The sequence below is a fragment of the Pelodiscus sinensis genome, chromosome 19 (genome assembly GCF_049634645.1).
Source record: "Pelodiscus sinensis isolate JC-2024 chromosome 19, ASM4963464v1, whole genome shotgun sequence".
Lineage (NCBI taxonomy): Eukaryota > Metazoa > Chordata > Testudines > Trionychidae > Pelodiscus > Pelodiscus sinensis.
This window is the reverse complement of record NC_134729.1, coordinates 5,030,786-5,044,812: the sequence shown is the minus strand read 5'-3', so window position 1 is coordinate 5,044,812 and position 14,027 is coordinate 5,030,786. Positions and strand designations below refer to the sequence as shown.

The following is a 14,027-nucleotide window of genomic DNA, read 5'->3' as shown; positions in this document are numbered from 1 at the left end:
TGGTTCCTACGAGCCCTAAGAGCTGCCCCGAATCAGGTGGATACACCCCCCCCACACATGCACACACCAGTGTGTACCCACACTGCACATGCCTCTCCTTGGCAATGAGCCACTTACTAACCTGGGCCACACCATGAAGGGGTCCGCTTGGGGCTCCCCTGCCAGCTCCAAACACAGGCCCCATGAGATGAAGCATCACCCGGAACCTGCCCGCTACTCCCCTGCCAGGGCCAGGGAGAGAACCCAAGAGTCCTGGTTCCCAGCCCCACCTTGCTCTAACCACTAGACCACACTTCCCTGCCAGAGCTCAGGATAGAACCTCCTAGTCCTGGTACCCAGCCCTCCTTCTACTTCAACTCTCCTCTTTGCTGGACCTGGTCTGAGAGCTGGGACTTGCTACCCCAGGGCTCTCCCTGCCCCACAGTCCTTCCCCAGTGAAAGTGTCCATGCAGTGGGACCCATCACAGCAGAGGGCAGCCGCCAGCTGCAGGTAGCAAAGGTGGTGTCGGAGAAGCATGGCTGGGCCGAAGCTCCGTGTCACCACCCGGCACAGGGCACTGGGACCTGGCACCAGTGAATTCACCAGAGGCTCTCCAGGCAGATGCGTTTACTGGTAGTAACTGGCGTGACAACATGGGGTGCTGCTCTGCGGTATGCCTCGGGCTGGGGGTGACAACAGTGGGGGCACAAGGCGCTCATGGACTGTGCTCGGGAACCCCTGAGAGTGGAGTAACCCTGCCCTAGAGCCGTAAATTAACCCTGCGGTGCTCTCACCCACCCCAGCCCCCCATAACCTTGCTGCCCAGAACATCCCCCAGCCCTGATACCACACTGGGTCACCCTAGCTTCTTCTGCTCTGCTGTGCAGCTCCCCCATAACCCCACTGGCCAGAACTTCCCCCAGCCCTGATACCCCACTGTGCCCCCTGGCTCCCCACTGCTCTGCTATGCAGCTTCCCCATAGCCCTGCTGCCCAGAACATCTCCCAGCCCTGATACCCCACTGTGCCCCAGGCACCCCACTGCGCTGCTGTGCAGGGCCAGCGCCTCCATATCCTCTCTGCTCCTGGAGCTTCCTAATGCCCCATTGTTTCTCCAAGAGTCCCCCAGCCCCCCCCAAAACTCCACTGACTCCTGGCATCTCCCGTACCCCCCCCCCCACTGATCCCTGTGCCCTCTTTCACTGCAGCATTTAAAGCATTTGCTACATTTGTTTACTCCCGTCTATAGCTTCCCTCCTGCCCACGTCTTGGGACCGGCTACAGCCCCTGCCTCCCATGTCTCTTCTTTCCTTCCTGCAGCGCCCTGGGAGCTATGTCTCCCCACCCCATCTCTCCAGCTGTGGGGTGGGGGTGCCACCTCCACTCTGGGCTCATTCCTGGGGCACCTGCCCCGGGCCGAAGTGCCTGCAAGGACCCCCCTGTCAGGCAGAGGGGGAACCCCCCCTGGATCTCTGAGCCTGGCACGCCGCGGAGCGTGGGACCGAGTCACTGCTGGCCAGGGGCTGCTCCGTTCCAGCCCATAGGAGGGCAGGGCGGCTGGGGGAACAGTCCTGGGGCGCTGCCGCCGCCCCGCTCACTTGCACACGCTGACCCAGGTGCTGAGCCGGCACTCCTCGCACACCACGTAGCAGCACCAGTGGAAGTGGCAGCGGCACCGCTCGCTGAGGGTCTGGCGCAAGATGTTGTGGCCCCGGCCGCAGCAGAGGCTGGCACAGCTGTCCATGCGGGGGCTGGTGCGGTTGCAGGTGCGGCCGCGGGTGCCGGGGGAGTCGAGGACCGGGTCGCGCTCGCAGAAGTCGGGCGATTTCTCGAAGTAGACGAGCTCGCGGGCCAGGCGGCGCTGGCCCAGCCGCGGCCCGAAGACGCCCGTGTTGCGGTTGTGTGCGTTGATGAAGACGGCGTGCTGCAGCCGCTCCCGCAGCACCGTACCCACCAGCCGGAACTCGGGTGCCACCGGCCAACACGTCCGGAACTGGCAGCTGCCCGAGGTGCCGTGGCATTTGCACTTGCGCTTCATGTTCTCCGTCACCACCTGTCCGGGGGAAACAGGGACACCGGTGAGCCGGTGGAACTCCCTGCCACTGGACAGTTCCACAGCAACTGCCACAGCCACAGGCTGCTGGACCCTCTGCAGCTCATCACTGGCTGCTCCCACCAGATGTGTCCCCCCCCCCACACACACGCTCAGGTGCACTGAGGCCTGAGGTGTCTGCCATGAGCCTCAGCAATAGCGCCCTGCCCCCCAGCACCGTGTCTCTGAACCCTGGTCCCTTTTGGTCCATACTTGTCTTCCCAAACACCCCTCCCCTCCTCTTCGCACCCCCATGCCCTGTTCTGGTGCTGGCCCCACCATGCCTTGCAGCCACTGCCCCCCTGCCCCCACAGATCTCTGCCCCCCATATCTTGCAGGCACTGTGCCCCTGCTCCCCCAGATCCCTGCCCCCATGCCTTGCAGGCACTGTGACCCTGCCCCCCAGATCCTTGCCCCCCATGCCTTGCAGGCACTGTGACCCTGCCCCCCAGATCCCTGCCCCCATGCCTTGCAGGCACTGTGACCCTGCCCCCCAGATCCCTGCCCCCATGCCTTGCAGGCACTGTGCCCCTGTCCCCCAGATCCCTGCCCCATGCCCCGTGGGCACCGTACCTGCCTGCCCACCCAGTTGTTGTGGATCCTCATGCGGGCTTGGATGTCACGCGGCGCCTCTCGTGAGTCCAGGAATTGCCGGGAGAAGCGCTCCCCGAAACTGACGTCGGGGCCACAACCGCCCCACTGCCAGGTGTCCTGCGGGCTGGGCTCCCCCAGGAGCGAGGCCAAGTGCGTGGGCAGCCCCTTGCCCCGGGACTGCACCTGCCGCTGGCTCAGCTTCGCCCGCGGCTTGTCCCGGCTGCCGCGCTCCCCCCACATGCAGCCACAGCCCCGCAGCTTGCCCAGGCTGCAGGCCGTGGCCACGGAGTGCATCACGCCGGCCGCCAGCAGGGAGAAGGCAAAGGCGCTTTCCCGGAAGCCTGTGGAGCACATGGCAAGGGGGTGAGCTGGGGCCCAGGCCGGACCCCTCCCAAGTAGGGACACCAGGGACCCAGCTGAAATGGACAGGGCCAGGGAGAGGGCCCAGCGTCACTGGAGTCAGATTTCACCAGGGCGCTTTCCCAGAGCATCACAGGATCCTTTCCGCTCCGCTGACCCCCTGTTCTGGGACGCAGCTGCACCGTCCAGTGTCCCCTGCTGTTTCTGCCCCTTCGACCCTCATCGCACGGCTCCAACCCTGCGCACTGCATCCCCTCTCACCCCCAACCCTGCACACTGCGTCCAATCGCTCCCAATGCATCCCCTCCCATCCCCAACCCTGTGCACTGCGTCCAATCACTCCCATTGCATCCCCTCCCACTCCAACCCTGTGCACTGCGTCCAATCACTCCCATTGCATCCCCTCCCACTCCAACCCTGTGCACTGCGTCCAATCACTCCCATTGCATCCCCTCCCATCCCCAACCCTGTGCACTGCGTCCAATCACTCCCATTGCATGCCCCCCACAGCACTGCATCCCCTCCTACCCCAACCCTGTACAATGCGTCCAATCGCTCCCACTGCATGCCCCCCCACAACACTGCATCTCCTCCTACCCCCAACCCTGCACACTGTGTCCAATCGCTCCCACTGCGTGGCCCCCCACAACACTGCATCTCCTCCTACCCCCAACCCTGCACACTGTGTCCAATCGCTCCCACTGCATGCCCCCCCACAACACTGCATCTCCTCCTACCCCCAACCCTGCACACTGTGTCCAATCGCTCCCACTGCATGCCCCCCCACAACACTGCATCTCCTCCTACCCCCAACCCTGCACACTGTGTCCAATCGCTCCCACTGCATGCCCCCCCACAACACTGCATCTCCTCCTACCCCCAACCCTGCACACTGTGTCCAATCGCTCCTACTGCATGGCCCCCCCACAGCACTGCATCCCCTCCTACTCCCAACCCTGTGCACTGTATCCAATTGCTCCCACTGCATGCCCCCCCACAACACTGCATCTCCTCCTACCCCCAACCCTGCACACTGTGTCCAATCGCTCCCACTGCATGCCCCCCCACAGCACTGCATCCCCTCCTACCCTCAACCCTGCGCACTGCATCCAATCACTCCCACTGCATGGCCCCCCCACAGCACTGCATCCCCTCCTATCCCAACCTTGCTCACTGCATCCAATCGCTCCCACTGCATGCTCCCCACAGCACTGCATCCCCTCCCACCTCCAACCCTATACACTGCATCCAATCGCTCCCACTGCATGTGGCCTCCCAATCCCAAGAGCGCTGCATCCCCTCCCACTGCCACTCCTGTGCACTGCACCCAATCGCTCCCACTGCATGGCCCCCCATCCCAACAGCGCTGCATCCCCTCCCACTGCCACTCCTGTACACTGCATCCAATCGCTCCCACTGCATGGCCCCCCATCCCAACAGCGCTGCATCCCCTCCCACCCCCAACCCTGTGCACTGTTTCCAATGACTCCCTCCGCACAGTGTCTCCAGCTGCTCTTGCTCCTTCCACCTTCACTGCACAGCCCCAGCCCTGTGCGCTGCGCCCAATCGCTCCCCCTGCACAGCGACCCCTGATGTTCCTGCTGCAACTTGTCCCTGGGAAAGTCCCTGGAGGCAGCAGCTGCTGCTTACCCAGCTGGGGAATGGGAGTCATCAAAGACTCCTCACTCCCGACCCACAACCCCTCCCAGCCCAGCCCTGGGCTTCCCCCCCCCCGCCCAGCTCTGCCGCTGCCTTGCACTCCTGACCCCCAGCCCCCCAACCCAGGCTCTACCCCCTCCAGCTCTGGGGTGCCCGTGCCCCTCACTCCCGACCCGCAGGGCCCTATTAACCCTTTTCTGATTCGGCCCCTGACAAAAACCACTAACCCCACTGAGCTGCACTGGTGTTTGAAGGCAGGTCTCCGGAGCCCACAGCCTTAGTGACCCCTGCTCCCAGCTGGGCTGCCACGCTCCATGGGCACGAAAGGGTTAAAGGTGCCAGGAACCCCTCCCCTGCGCTGCCCTGGGGGTGCTGTCTCCCCTTCATTCGGGAGAGCAGACCTGGGACGCTCCCCTGACCAGCCCTCCAGCCATGCCTCCCAGTCCCTCAGAGCTGGGGCCATGGGGCGTCTCTGCGGAAGCTGCCCCATTAGCACCAGCCGAGACCCACAAAACGCCCTGTGCCCCAGGAGCAGCCTGGCTCCAGCTGGCTCCAGCTCCCTCGCTTTGATCCTGGCGTTATTAGCTCCTCTCCCTCTGGCAGAGGCAGCTTCAGGTCCCGGGAGCAGGGAAGGGGCAGCCCCAACGAGCCATCCCGGCAGTCGGAGGGTGGGGGAGGAGGGGAGTCACAGCAGAGGGGCCAGCAGGAAGGGCATGGGTAGCTTGGAGGCCAAGGAGCTGAGGGGCCGCGCGTGGATCCAAGGCAGGGGCCAGTGCCAAGCGGAACGGGGAGGGTCAGTCCAGACCCCTGGAGAGGGCAGCCTCTCCCCGATGGTCCCCTCTTCCCCAGCCCAGCTCCTATGCCCTCCGCAGACAGGCCCAAACCGGGGACTGCAAAGCCCACCCCTGGGCACCTTCCCCTTGGTGCCCCTGTGGCTGGGGGGGGGGGGCCCAGTCCTGGACCGTGCTGTGCGGGGGCTGCGGGGTCCCTCTGCCCTCACCTCTCTGGAGGATGGCGCTGCCCTGCAGCACCTGGCCCGCGCCCTGCAGGCTGGAGCAGTTCCAGCGCTGGTCCCGCAGCTGGTGCTGGCACTCGTGGATGGCGATCTGGATGCCCTGCAGGGCTGAGGCGGTCACGTCGGGGCTGCGCACGCACAGCCCCATCTGGCGCTTGCTGAGCCCCGGCAGCGTCAGGCACACGGTGTTGGGAGTCAGGAGGGGGTCACTCGGCTGCTTCGGGCCCAGAACGGTGTTCCCCAGGGCCCTGGAAGGGAAGCGAAGCAGGGGAGAAGAGCGGAGGGGAGAAAACCCAGGAGTCCTGGTGCCCAGCCCTCCCCGGCTCCAGCCCTCCAGCCCCTGCTCCCCTCCCAGAGCCTGGGAGAGAACCAAGAGCCCTGCCCCCCCCTCCAACCCACCAGACCCTGCTCCCCCCCCACAGCTGGGGAGAGAACCCAAGGGCCCTGCCCCCCCCACTCCAACCCACCAGACCCTGCTCCCCCCCCACAGCTGGGGAGAGAACCCAAGGACCCTGCCCCCCCCACTCCAACCCACCAGACCCTGCTCCCCCCCCCACAGCTGGGGAGAGAACCCAAGGGCCCTGCCCCCCCCACTCCAACCCACCAGACCCTGCTCCCCCCCCACAGCTGGGGAGAGAACCCAAGGGCCCTGCCCCCCCACTCCAACCCACCAGACCCTGCTCCCCCCCATAGCTGGGGAGAGAACCCAAGGGCCCTGCCCCCCCACTCCAACCCACCAGACCCTGCTCCCCCCCCCCCACAGCTGGGGAGAGAACCCAAGGGCCCTGCCCCCCCCCACTCCAACCCACCAGACCCTGCTCCCCCCCCAACACACACAGCTGGGGAGAGAACCCAAGGGCCCTGGTCACCCCCGCAACCACTAGACCCCACTCCCCTGAGCTGGACAGAAAACCAAGAGTGCTGCCCCCCCACCCCCCACTCAGACCCTGCTTTCCCCCCGAACCCAAGGGCCCTGGTCACCCCCGCAACCACTAGACCCTACTCCCTTCCCTGAGCTGGGCAGAGAACCAGAAGTCCAATGTGCTATGCGCACTCCAGCCCTGCTGGCAGCTGGACCCACGTGCAGCCTGCATCACACGCGTGTGCAAGGAGTGCAAACCTGGGACAGCCCCCCCCGCGTGTGCAAGGAGTGCAAACCTGGGACGCCCCCCCCCTTCCCCAGCCGGAGCTCTGCACCTGGCCCCGTTTGCAGGGGAAATTCCCCCCTCACGCTCCACCCCGCTCCCTGGAACCAGATGAAAGGGGTGTGAGGATTAGGTGCGTCACGGGGGGGGGGTGTTCCCGTGACGATGCGAGAGCCCCCAGGTCTAGAGCAGAGGTTTCCACGGCAACGGAGGGAGGGGCACGAACAACCCGGAGACTGCGGAGAACATCTTGGTGCTGAAGGGGAAATAGCGAAGCTCCCAGCCGTGAGGCGGGACCGTGACCCCGTGACCCCCCCGGGACGCCCCGTAACTCAGGAGACCTGCCCCCCCACAACTCCCCCAACGCCCCGTGGCCTCCCATGAGATCCAGTCGCCGGCCGCCTCCTGGCTCCCAGCCCCACTCCTAATCTAACCACTTGGCCCCACTGCCCTCCACAGATGGGTTAGAAGGATCCTGGCGCCCGGCCCCGCCCCCACTCTGCTCTCTAAACCCCCCCCCCCCACCCAGACACCTCATACCGAGGCCGCGGTCGCCTCTCCGGACCGGGCCCCCCACCCCTCCCCCAAGCCCCTGCCCCCTGCTTACCGGCTCCAGAGGCAGAGGGCAAGAAGGGGGGCGAGCCCCATGCTGTGCAGTGGCGGGCCGGCGCCGGGGCTGCTGTGGCGGGCCGGGCGGCGCCTCCTCCCTCATGTCCCGGTCCAGAGGGCTCGTCTCCTGCTCCGGGCAGCCGCGGGCTGGGGGCAGGAAAGGGCGGAGGTTTTTTGGGGAGAGATGTCCCAGTCCCCTCCCCCACGCCACCTCCTGTCAGCCCTGGGGCCTCACCCCGGTATAGGCAGGGAAACTGAGGCAGGCCAGGGGACTCCGGACCCGCTCTCACGAATGGGTTCCCAGAGGACAACCCCAGCCCAGCTCCTACAGCCAACGGGTTTGAAGGGACGGGGGGGGGGGGGTCCCCGGAACCCAGCGCCGGCCCCCATAGCACAGGTCCCGAGGCTCCCCCCCAGGCGGTGGGACGCGCACCCCAAGGTGTCCGGCTGGGGGGGCTTCCCCGTCCTGCTGCTCTGCGCCGGGCGGGGCCGTGAACGCGGCCCCCTCCCTGTCCCCAAGCAGCGGGAGCCTGGACCGCATCGCCGAGCTGGGCGGGTTCAGAGCCCGCCCACCCTGCCCCGGGGCCAGGCTGCAGGGCCCCCACCCGGGTGGGGACCCCAAGGGCCAGGGCAGGGAACCGATCGCAGGGGCCTCGCCCCGCGCCTGGGGGAGCCACAGCTCCAACCAGCCACAAGCTGAGCTAAGCGCTTCGGACCGGCCCCTCTCCCCAGCGTCCTGCCTGCTCCGCGAAAAACTGACCCGAGAAAGCTCCGGAGCCTGGATCTCCTCAGCGGCGGGGCACTGGCAGAGCCGGGGAGAGAACCCAGGAGTCCTGGCTCCCAGCCCCCCCTCCCCCCCCAGTGCCGGTGGGAGAACCCAGGAGTCCTGGCTCCCAGCCCCCCCTCCCCCCAGTGCCGGGGAGAGAACCCAGGAGTCCTGGCTCCCAGCTCCCCCTCCCTCCAGTGCCGGGGAAAGAACCCAGGAGTCCTGGCTCCCAGCCCCCCTCCCCCCAGTGCCGGTGGGAGAACCCAGGAGTCCTGGCTCCCAGCCCCCCTCCCCCCAGTGCCGGTGGGAGAACCCAGGAGTCCTGGCTCCCAGGCCCCCCTCCCCCCAGTGCCGGGGAGAGAACCCAGGAGTCCTGGCTCCCAGGCCCCCCTCCCCCCAGTGCCGATGGAAGAACCCAGGAGTCCTGGCTCCCAGCCCCCCCCCCCCCCCCCCCCCCAGTGCCGGGGAGAGAACCAAGGAGTCCTGGCTCCCAGCCCCCCCTCCCTCCAGTGCCGTTGAGAGAACCCAGGAGTCCTGGCACCCAGCCCCCCCTCCCCCCCAGTGCCGATGGGAGAACCCAGGAGTCCTGGCACCCAGCCCCCGCACCCCCCAGTGCCGGTGGGAGAACCCAGGAGTCCTGGCTCCCAGCTCCAGTGACATATTCGAGGCCAAGCGCTCCAAGAGGAGTGTGAAAGGGGCAGGTGGCTGACAGGGCACTGGTTGGAAAGGGGGGTTGACGCTGGATCTGAGGGGGATCCAGACGGAGTGAGATGGACTTGCTGTCCTGGGGCGGGGGTCCCACTCCTGGAGTTGGCCAAGCCCTGGGATCTGTTGACGGGCACACGGATGAGCTAGTGGGCATCTCCCTGGCAGCGCACGGGGCAGACTGACCACAGCCCTGCCCTCCTCCTTCTAGGGATGGGACAGTCCCTTCTGGAAAGATGAGGCACTCTAAACACCCCCAGAGCCAACATGGTACATCCCCTGCACCTCACTGCACACACACACTGCACCACACGTCCCCAGCTCGTACTGTACACTCACTGCACACTCATCTACATTGTACTGGCACAGCACCCCCCTACAGTCCACTGTACGTGTACTGCGCACCTCCTGCGCCACACACTGCGCACCCTGGTCCTCCACAGCGCGCCTCCTCCTCTGCTTCCCCCCACTCTCGTGTGTTCCCCACAACTCCGGAGCGCCCTCAGACATTTGCTTTCCCTTTTCCCGTTCACTGCCCCCCCCCCCCGTTCCCTCCTGGCTCACGTTGTGTCTAACAGCGACTCTGTCCACCAGTGCACCCCAACCCTCCTTTGTCCAGCCCTATGTCCCCTACGCCTGTCTGTCCATCCTCATACCCCCGTCTATCTGTCCACCCATCCATCCCCATGTCCCCCATGCCTATCTATCCCCATACGCTCTATGTCCGTCTATCCATCCCCGTGTGTCTGTCAGTCCCCATATCTCCCCCGTCTATCAATCCCCATATCCCCTCTTTCTGTCTGCCTGCCCATCCCCATCCCCTCCTTTGTCTGTCCCCATGCCCCCGTCTATCTGCCCAATCATCCATCCATCCATCCATCCCCAAACACCTCCTGTCTATTTACCCATCCATCCCCCTCTGTCCGGTTACCTATGCACCCCCGCACACCCTGTCTATCTAACTCCCTCCCACACACCCTGTACCCCCTGACACCCCGCGTCCCCCCAGTGGCAGGGTCCCCCCTCCCAGCTAAGCCGTGCGCCGGACACACTCCTCCCTTCCCTCGCTTCCCTCCCTTCCGCTGCTCACTCTCCGCCCGGCCCGGCCGGCTCCACTCTGGCTCCTCAGCCGCTCCTCTCCATCTGCCGGGCTCGACAGCTCCCGCTCGCTCCCCCGCCGGGCGACTTGGTTCTCTGCACCCTCCCACCGGCTCTGCGAGCGAGCTCGCTCCAGCCCCCCGCCCCACCCCAGGTGCGGCCCCGCTGGGATCGGAGACTCACACTGCGCCTGCAGAGCCGCTCGCAAGTTTTTCTTGGATCTGGGGGGAAGATGCAGCCACTCCCTGGGCCGCTCCCCCTGCCTGTGCCTAGCCAGCTCGGCAGAACGTCCGCCCCGACCGCTGAGCGGCCCCTACCCAACCCCATGCGCCCTAGCTAGCCACCCTCCCTCCCTCCCTATAACCCCCTGTCCCCGTGCGCCCTAGCTAGCCACCCACCCTCCCTCCCTATAACCCCCTGTCCCCGTGCGCCCTAGCTAGCCACCCTCCCTCCCCATAACCCCCTGTCCCCATGCGCCCTAGCTAGCCACCCACCCTCCCTCCCTATAACCCCCTGTCCCCATGCGCCCTAGCTAGCCACCCTCCCTCCCCATAACCCCCTGTCCCCATGCGCCCTAGCTAGCCAGTCCTCCTTTCCCTTACACCTCTCTGTCCCCGTGCACCCTAGCTAGCTACCCCTCCCTCCTCATACACTCCTCTGCCCCATGCGCCCTATCTAGTCACCCTCCCTCCCCATACACCCCTCTGACCCATGCACCTCCGTGTCTATATACACCCTTTAGCTATCCATCCTTTCCTCTCCATGCTCACCCCCTCTCTGACTCCACAATCCCCTCTACCTAGCCATCCTTACCCCCACCCCATGCACCCCTCCGCCCTCGCACTCCCTCCCTCCCTTTGAGCTCACTCCTACCCACTGTCCCCCAGGAGCTGCAGGCGCTGGTGACCGTGACTCAGTGCTCTGCTAATGAAGACAACGTCCCCAAAGTTTACGCTTCCTAGAAATCATGGGGTGTCGTATGGTGACTTTCAGGGGGCAAACCCCGGTGTCCTGGCCCAGACCCGCTCTCGGTCAGGTCTTACTGCCACCTCCTGCCCCCTCGGTTGGCTGCTTCCTGCCCCCAAAGCCTTGTGTAGCTGTTGCCACGTGCTGCTGCGGCACCCCAGACTCGGACTGCTCAGTGCTGGGAGAGCGAGCTCCACAGCTCGCTGTTGTGCGCAGCCGAACAGCTGCTGCGCTCCACCCCAGAGGTGGCTGCCTTGCAGCGAAGGGGTGTCAAGTAATCGCTTCCCAGGCAATTCCAGGGCCCGTAGGGCCGGGGTTCTTGTCAGGGGGTCAGCTGCTAAAGGTTCCCCCACTCTTCCGCCACGCCCGCGAGGGGCACAGCGCCGGGGTCATGGCTCAGCCAGCGCGCAACCGGAAAAGCACTTGCGCTCTGCCGCGCCAAGAGCGCAGGGCCTGGCTTGGACACCAGGCGCAGACGCTGCTACCTCAGCTCTTCGCACCGGGCAGTAGGACCCGGGGGGCAGCTGACTGGGCGGCCCCAGCCCGAGCGGGCTCCCGAGGCCGCTGCGCCAGCAGGGGAAGCCCTAGACTGCGCGGCCCGCCGATGCCTGCCAGCTGGCGCGCGGCCAGCGCAGCCGGGACTTTCCGGGGTGGGGATGCGCGTTTCATCTCCCCCGTTGGTGGGCAGGGCCCGTGCGCGCCTCGGCCCCCTCCCTGGAGCTGGGACTGGGCCCGCAGCGCCTCCGCCCTGCCGCCCCTCTGGGCTCCGCGGAGGGCGGGGAGCCGCACGTGCCTTTGGCCAAATACACAGCCCCATCCCCGCAACCTCCCCTCCCGGAGCGCAGCCCCCCCCATCTCTGTCTCCCCTTCCAACCCCTGCCCCATCTCTGTCTCCCCTTCCAACCCCTGCCCCCTCCCGGAGTGCAGCCCCCCCCATCTCTGTCTCCCCTTCCAACCCCTGCCCCCTCCCGGAGCGCAGCCCCCCCCATCTCTGTCTCCCCTTCCAACCCCTGCCCCCTCCCGGAGCGCAGCCCCCCCCATCTCTGTCTCCCCTTCCAACCCCTGCCCCCTCCCGGAGCGCAGCCCCCCCATCTCTGTCTCCCCTTCCAACCCCTGCCCCCTCCCGGAGCGCAGCCCCCCCCATCTCTGTCTCCCCTTCCAACTCCTGCCCCCTCCCGGAGCGCAGCCCCCCCATCTCTGTCTCCCCTTCCAACCCCTGCCCCCTCCCGGAGCGCAGCCCCCCCCATCTCTGTCTCCCCTTCCAACTCCTGCCCCCTCCTGGAGCGCAGCCCCCCCATCTCTGTCTCCCCTTCCAACTCCTGCCCCCTCCCGGAGCGCAGCCCCCCCCATCTCTGTCTCCCCTTCCAAACCCTGACCCCTCCCGGAGCGCAGCCCCCCCATCTCTGTCTCCCCTTCCAACCCCTGCCCCCTCCTGGAGCGCAGCCCCCCCATCTCTGTCTCCCCTTCCAAACCCTGCCCCCTCCCGGAGCGCAGCCCCCCCCATCTCTGTCTCCCCTTCCAACCCCTGCCCCCTCCCGGAGCGCAGCCCCCCCCATCTCTGTCTCCCCTTCCAATCCCTGACCCCTCCCGGAGCGCAGCCCCCCCATCTCTGTCTCCCCTTCCAACCCCTGCCCCCTCCCGGAGCGCAGCCCCCCCCATCTCTGTCTCCCCTTCAAATCCCTGACCCCTCCCGGAGCGCAGCCCCCCCCATCTCTGTCTCCCCTTCCAACCCCTGCCCCCTCCCGGAGCGCAGCCCCCCCATCTCTGTCTCCCCTTCCAATCCCTGACCCCTCCCGGAGCGCAGCCCCCCCATCTCTGTCTCCCCTTCCAATCCCTGACCCCTCCCGGAGCGCAGCCCCCCCATCTCTGTCTCCCCTTCCAACCCCTGCCCCCTCCCGGAGCGCAGCCCCCCCATCTCTGTCTCCCCTTCCAACCCCTGCCCCCTCCCGGAGCGCAGCCCCCCCATCTCTGTCTCCCCTTCCAACCCCTGCCCCCTCCCGGAATCCAGCCCCCCCATCTCTGTCTCCCCTTCCAACCCCTGCCCCCTCCCGGAGCGCAGCCCCCCCATCTCTGTCTCCCCTTCCAAGCCCCGCCCTTCCTAACTGCAGCCTCATTGGGAATAGCCCCCCCCCACCCAGAGCACAGCTTTTTCCTCCTCAGCCCACATCTGGAACCCCACTGCCCAGAGTGCACCCCCCCCCCCAAGCTCTTCCTCTTCCATTTGCTGGGACTGCCAGAGGTGATGGTGACTAAGGGGCTGACCCAGAGAAGAGCCCCAGAGGGATGGATGGGGGCATTTCCCAGTTCCCCGGGGGTCCCCCACACCCTAAGGCTTTGGGGGGTTCATGCCCCTGGCCTCACACTGTGGAAAGGATTCTCTTAGGGTTCTAGATCTCAGTGTGGAGCCACTGGAACCTGGACTCCGGGGTTCTATGCGCAGCTTAGGGAGGGGCGGGGAGCCAGGACTGGGAAGGTCCCAGTTACCCAGTGCTGAGCTCGTGTGTTTTGGCTCAGACTCTGGCCAAGAGGAGCGACCGCCCAGGCTGGTCTGGGGGACGAAGGCCAGAGACCTGCCCAGCACAGTTCCCAGAGCAGAACATGCAGGCTTGATTTCCAAACAGTCAGTGCCAGGGACTCGCCCCCCCCCCCCCCCATGGCAAAGCATGGCTTGGAGGGGTCAGTGGGAGCCAGGGAGGGGTGGGGGACAGCAGGGGGTAATGCCCCACATATGCTGCTCTCTGCCCCCTCCCCACCAGCCCAGCGAGGCTGCTGTCTTCTGGGGGGGTGGGGTGGATGGGGCTGGAGCATGGACCCTGCCCTGGGGCCTGCTGGCGCCTGGACCCTACCTGGCTCCCTGGCCAGCCTGGGGGAGGGGGAGAGAGTTTGTGGACTCTGCCTGTGTCAAGTCTAGGAAGGTCTCAGTCCATCTGCCCCATTGCTGCTGGCAGCGTGAACCCCTGTGGGGTGGCGGAGGTGGGGTAAACCCCTTGCCCTCACTAATGCCCTGCTCCATCAGCCCCCCCAACTGCCCCCACCCGA

At 66.5% G+C, this 14,027-nt stretch overlaps 1 protein-coding gene across 5 annotated transcripts; it reads right to left on the bottom strand.

The window, feature by feature from the left end:
- Positions 1 to 592: 592 nt before the first annotated feature.
- On the bottom strand, positions 593 to 10,352 carry WNT10B (Wnt family member 10B). Of its 5 annotated transcripts, none has more exons than XM_075901984.1 (5): positions 10,206 to 10,352; positions 7,452 to 7,600; positions 5,685 to 5,947; positions 2,645 to 3,006; positions 593 to 2,032 (listed from the first exon to the last, which is right to left on the bottom strand). In XM_075901984.1, the coding sequence occupies exons 2-5, from the start codon at positions 7,490 to 7,492 to the stop codon at positions 1,574 to 1,576; spliced, it is 1,125 nt and encodes a 374-aa protein (XP_075758099.1). In that variant the 5' UTR covers positions 7,493 to 7,600; positions 10,206 to 10,352; the 3' UTR covers positions 593 to 1,573. The 5 variants fall into 5 exon arrangements, with proteins under 5 accessions (XP_075758099.1, XP_075758098.1, XP_075758100.1 ...); XM_075901983.1 differs by lacking the exon at positions 10,206 to 10,352 and adding an exon at positions 10,015 to 10,197; XM_075901985.1 differs by lacking the exon at positions 10,206 to 10,352 and adding an exon at positions 9,330 to 9,464.
- Between the last annotated feature and the right edge of the window lie 3,675 nt (positions 10,353 to 14,027).

Coding starts and splice junctions, on each gene's coding strand:
- WNT10B (XM_075901984.1), bottom strand. CDS start 7,492: ATGGGGCTCGCCCCCCTTCTTGCCCTCTGCCTCTGGAGCCG. Junction 3,007..5,684: donor CAGCGCCATCCTCCAGAGAG/GTGAGGGCAGAG, acceptor TGTGCTCCACAG/GCTTCCGGGAAAGCGCCTTT. Junction 2,033..2,644: donor ACAACTGGGTGGGCAGGCAG/GTACGGTGCCCA, acceptor TCCCCCGGACAG/GTGGTGACGGAGAACATGAA.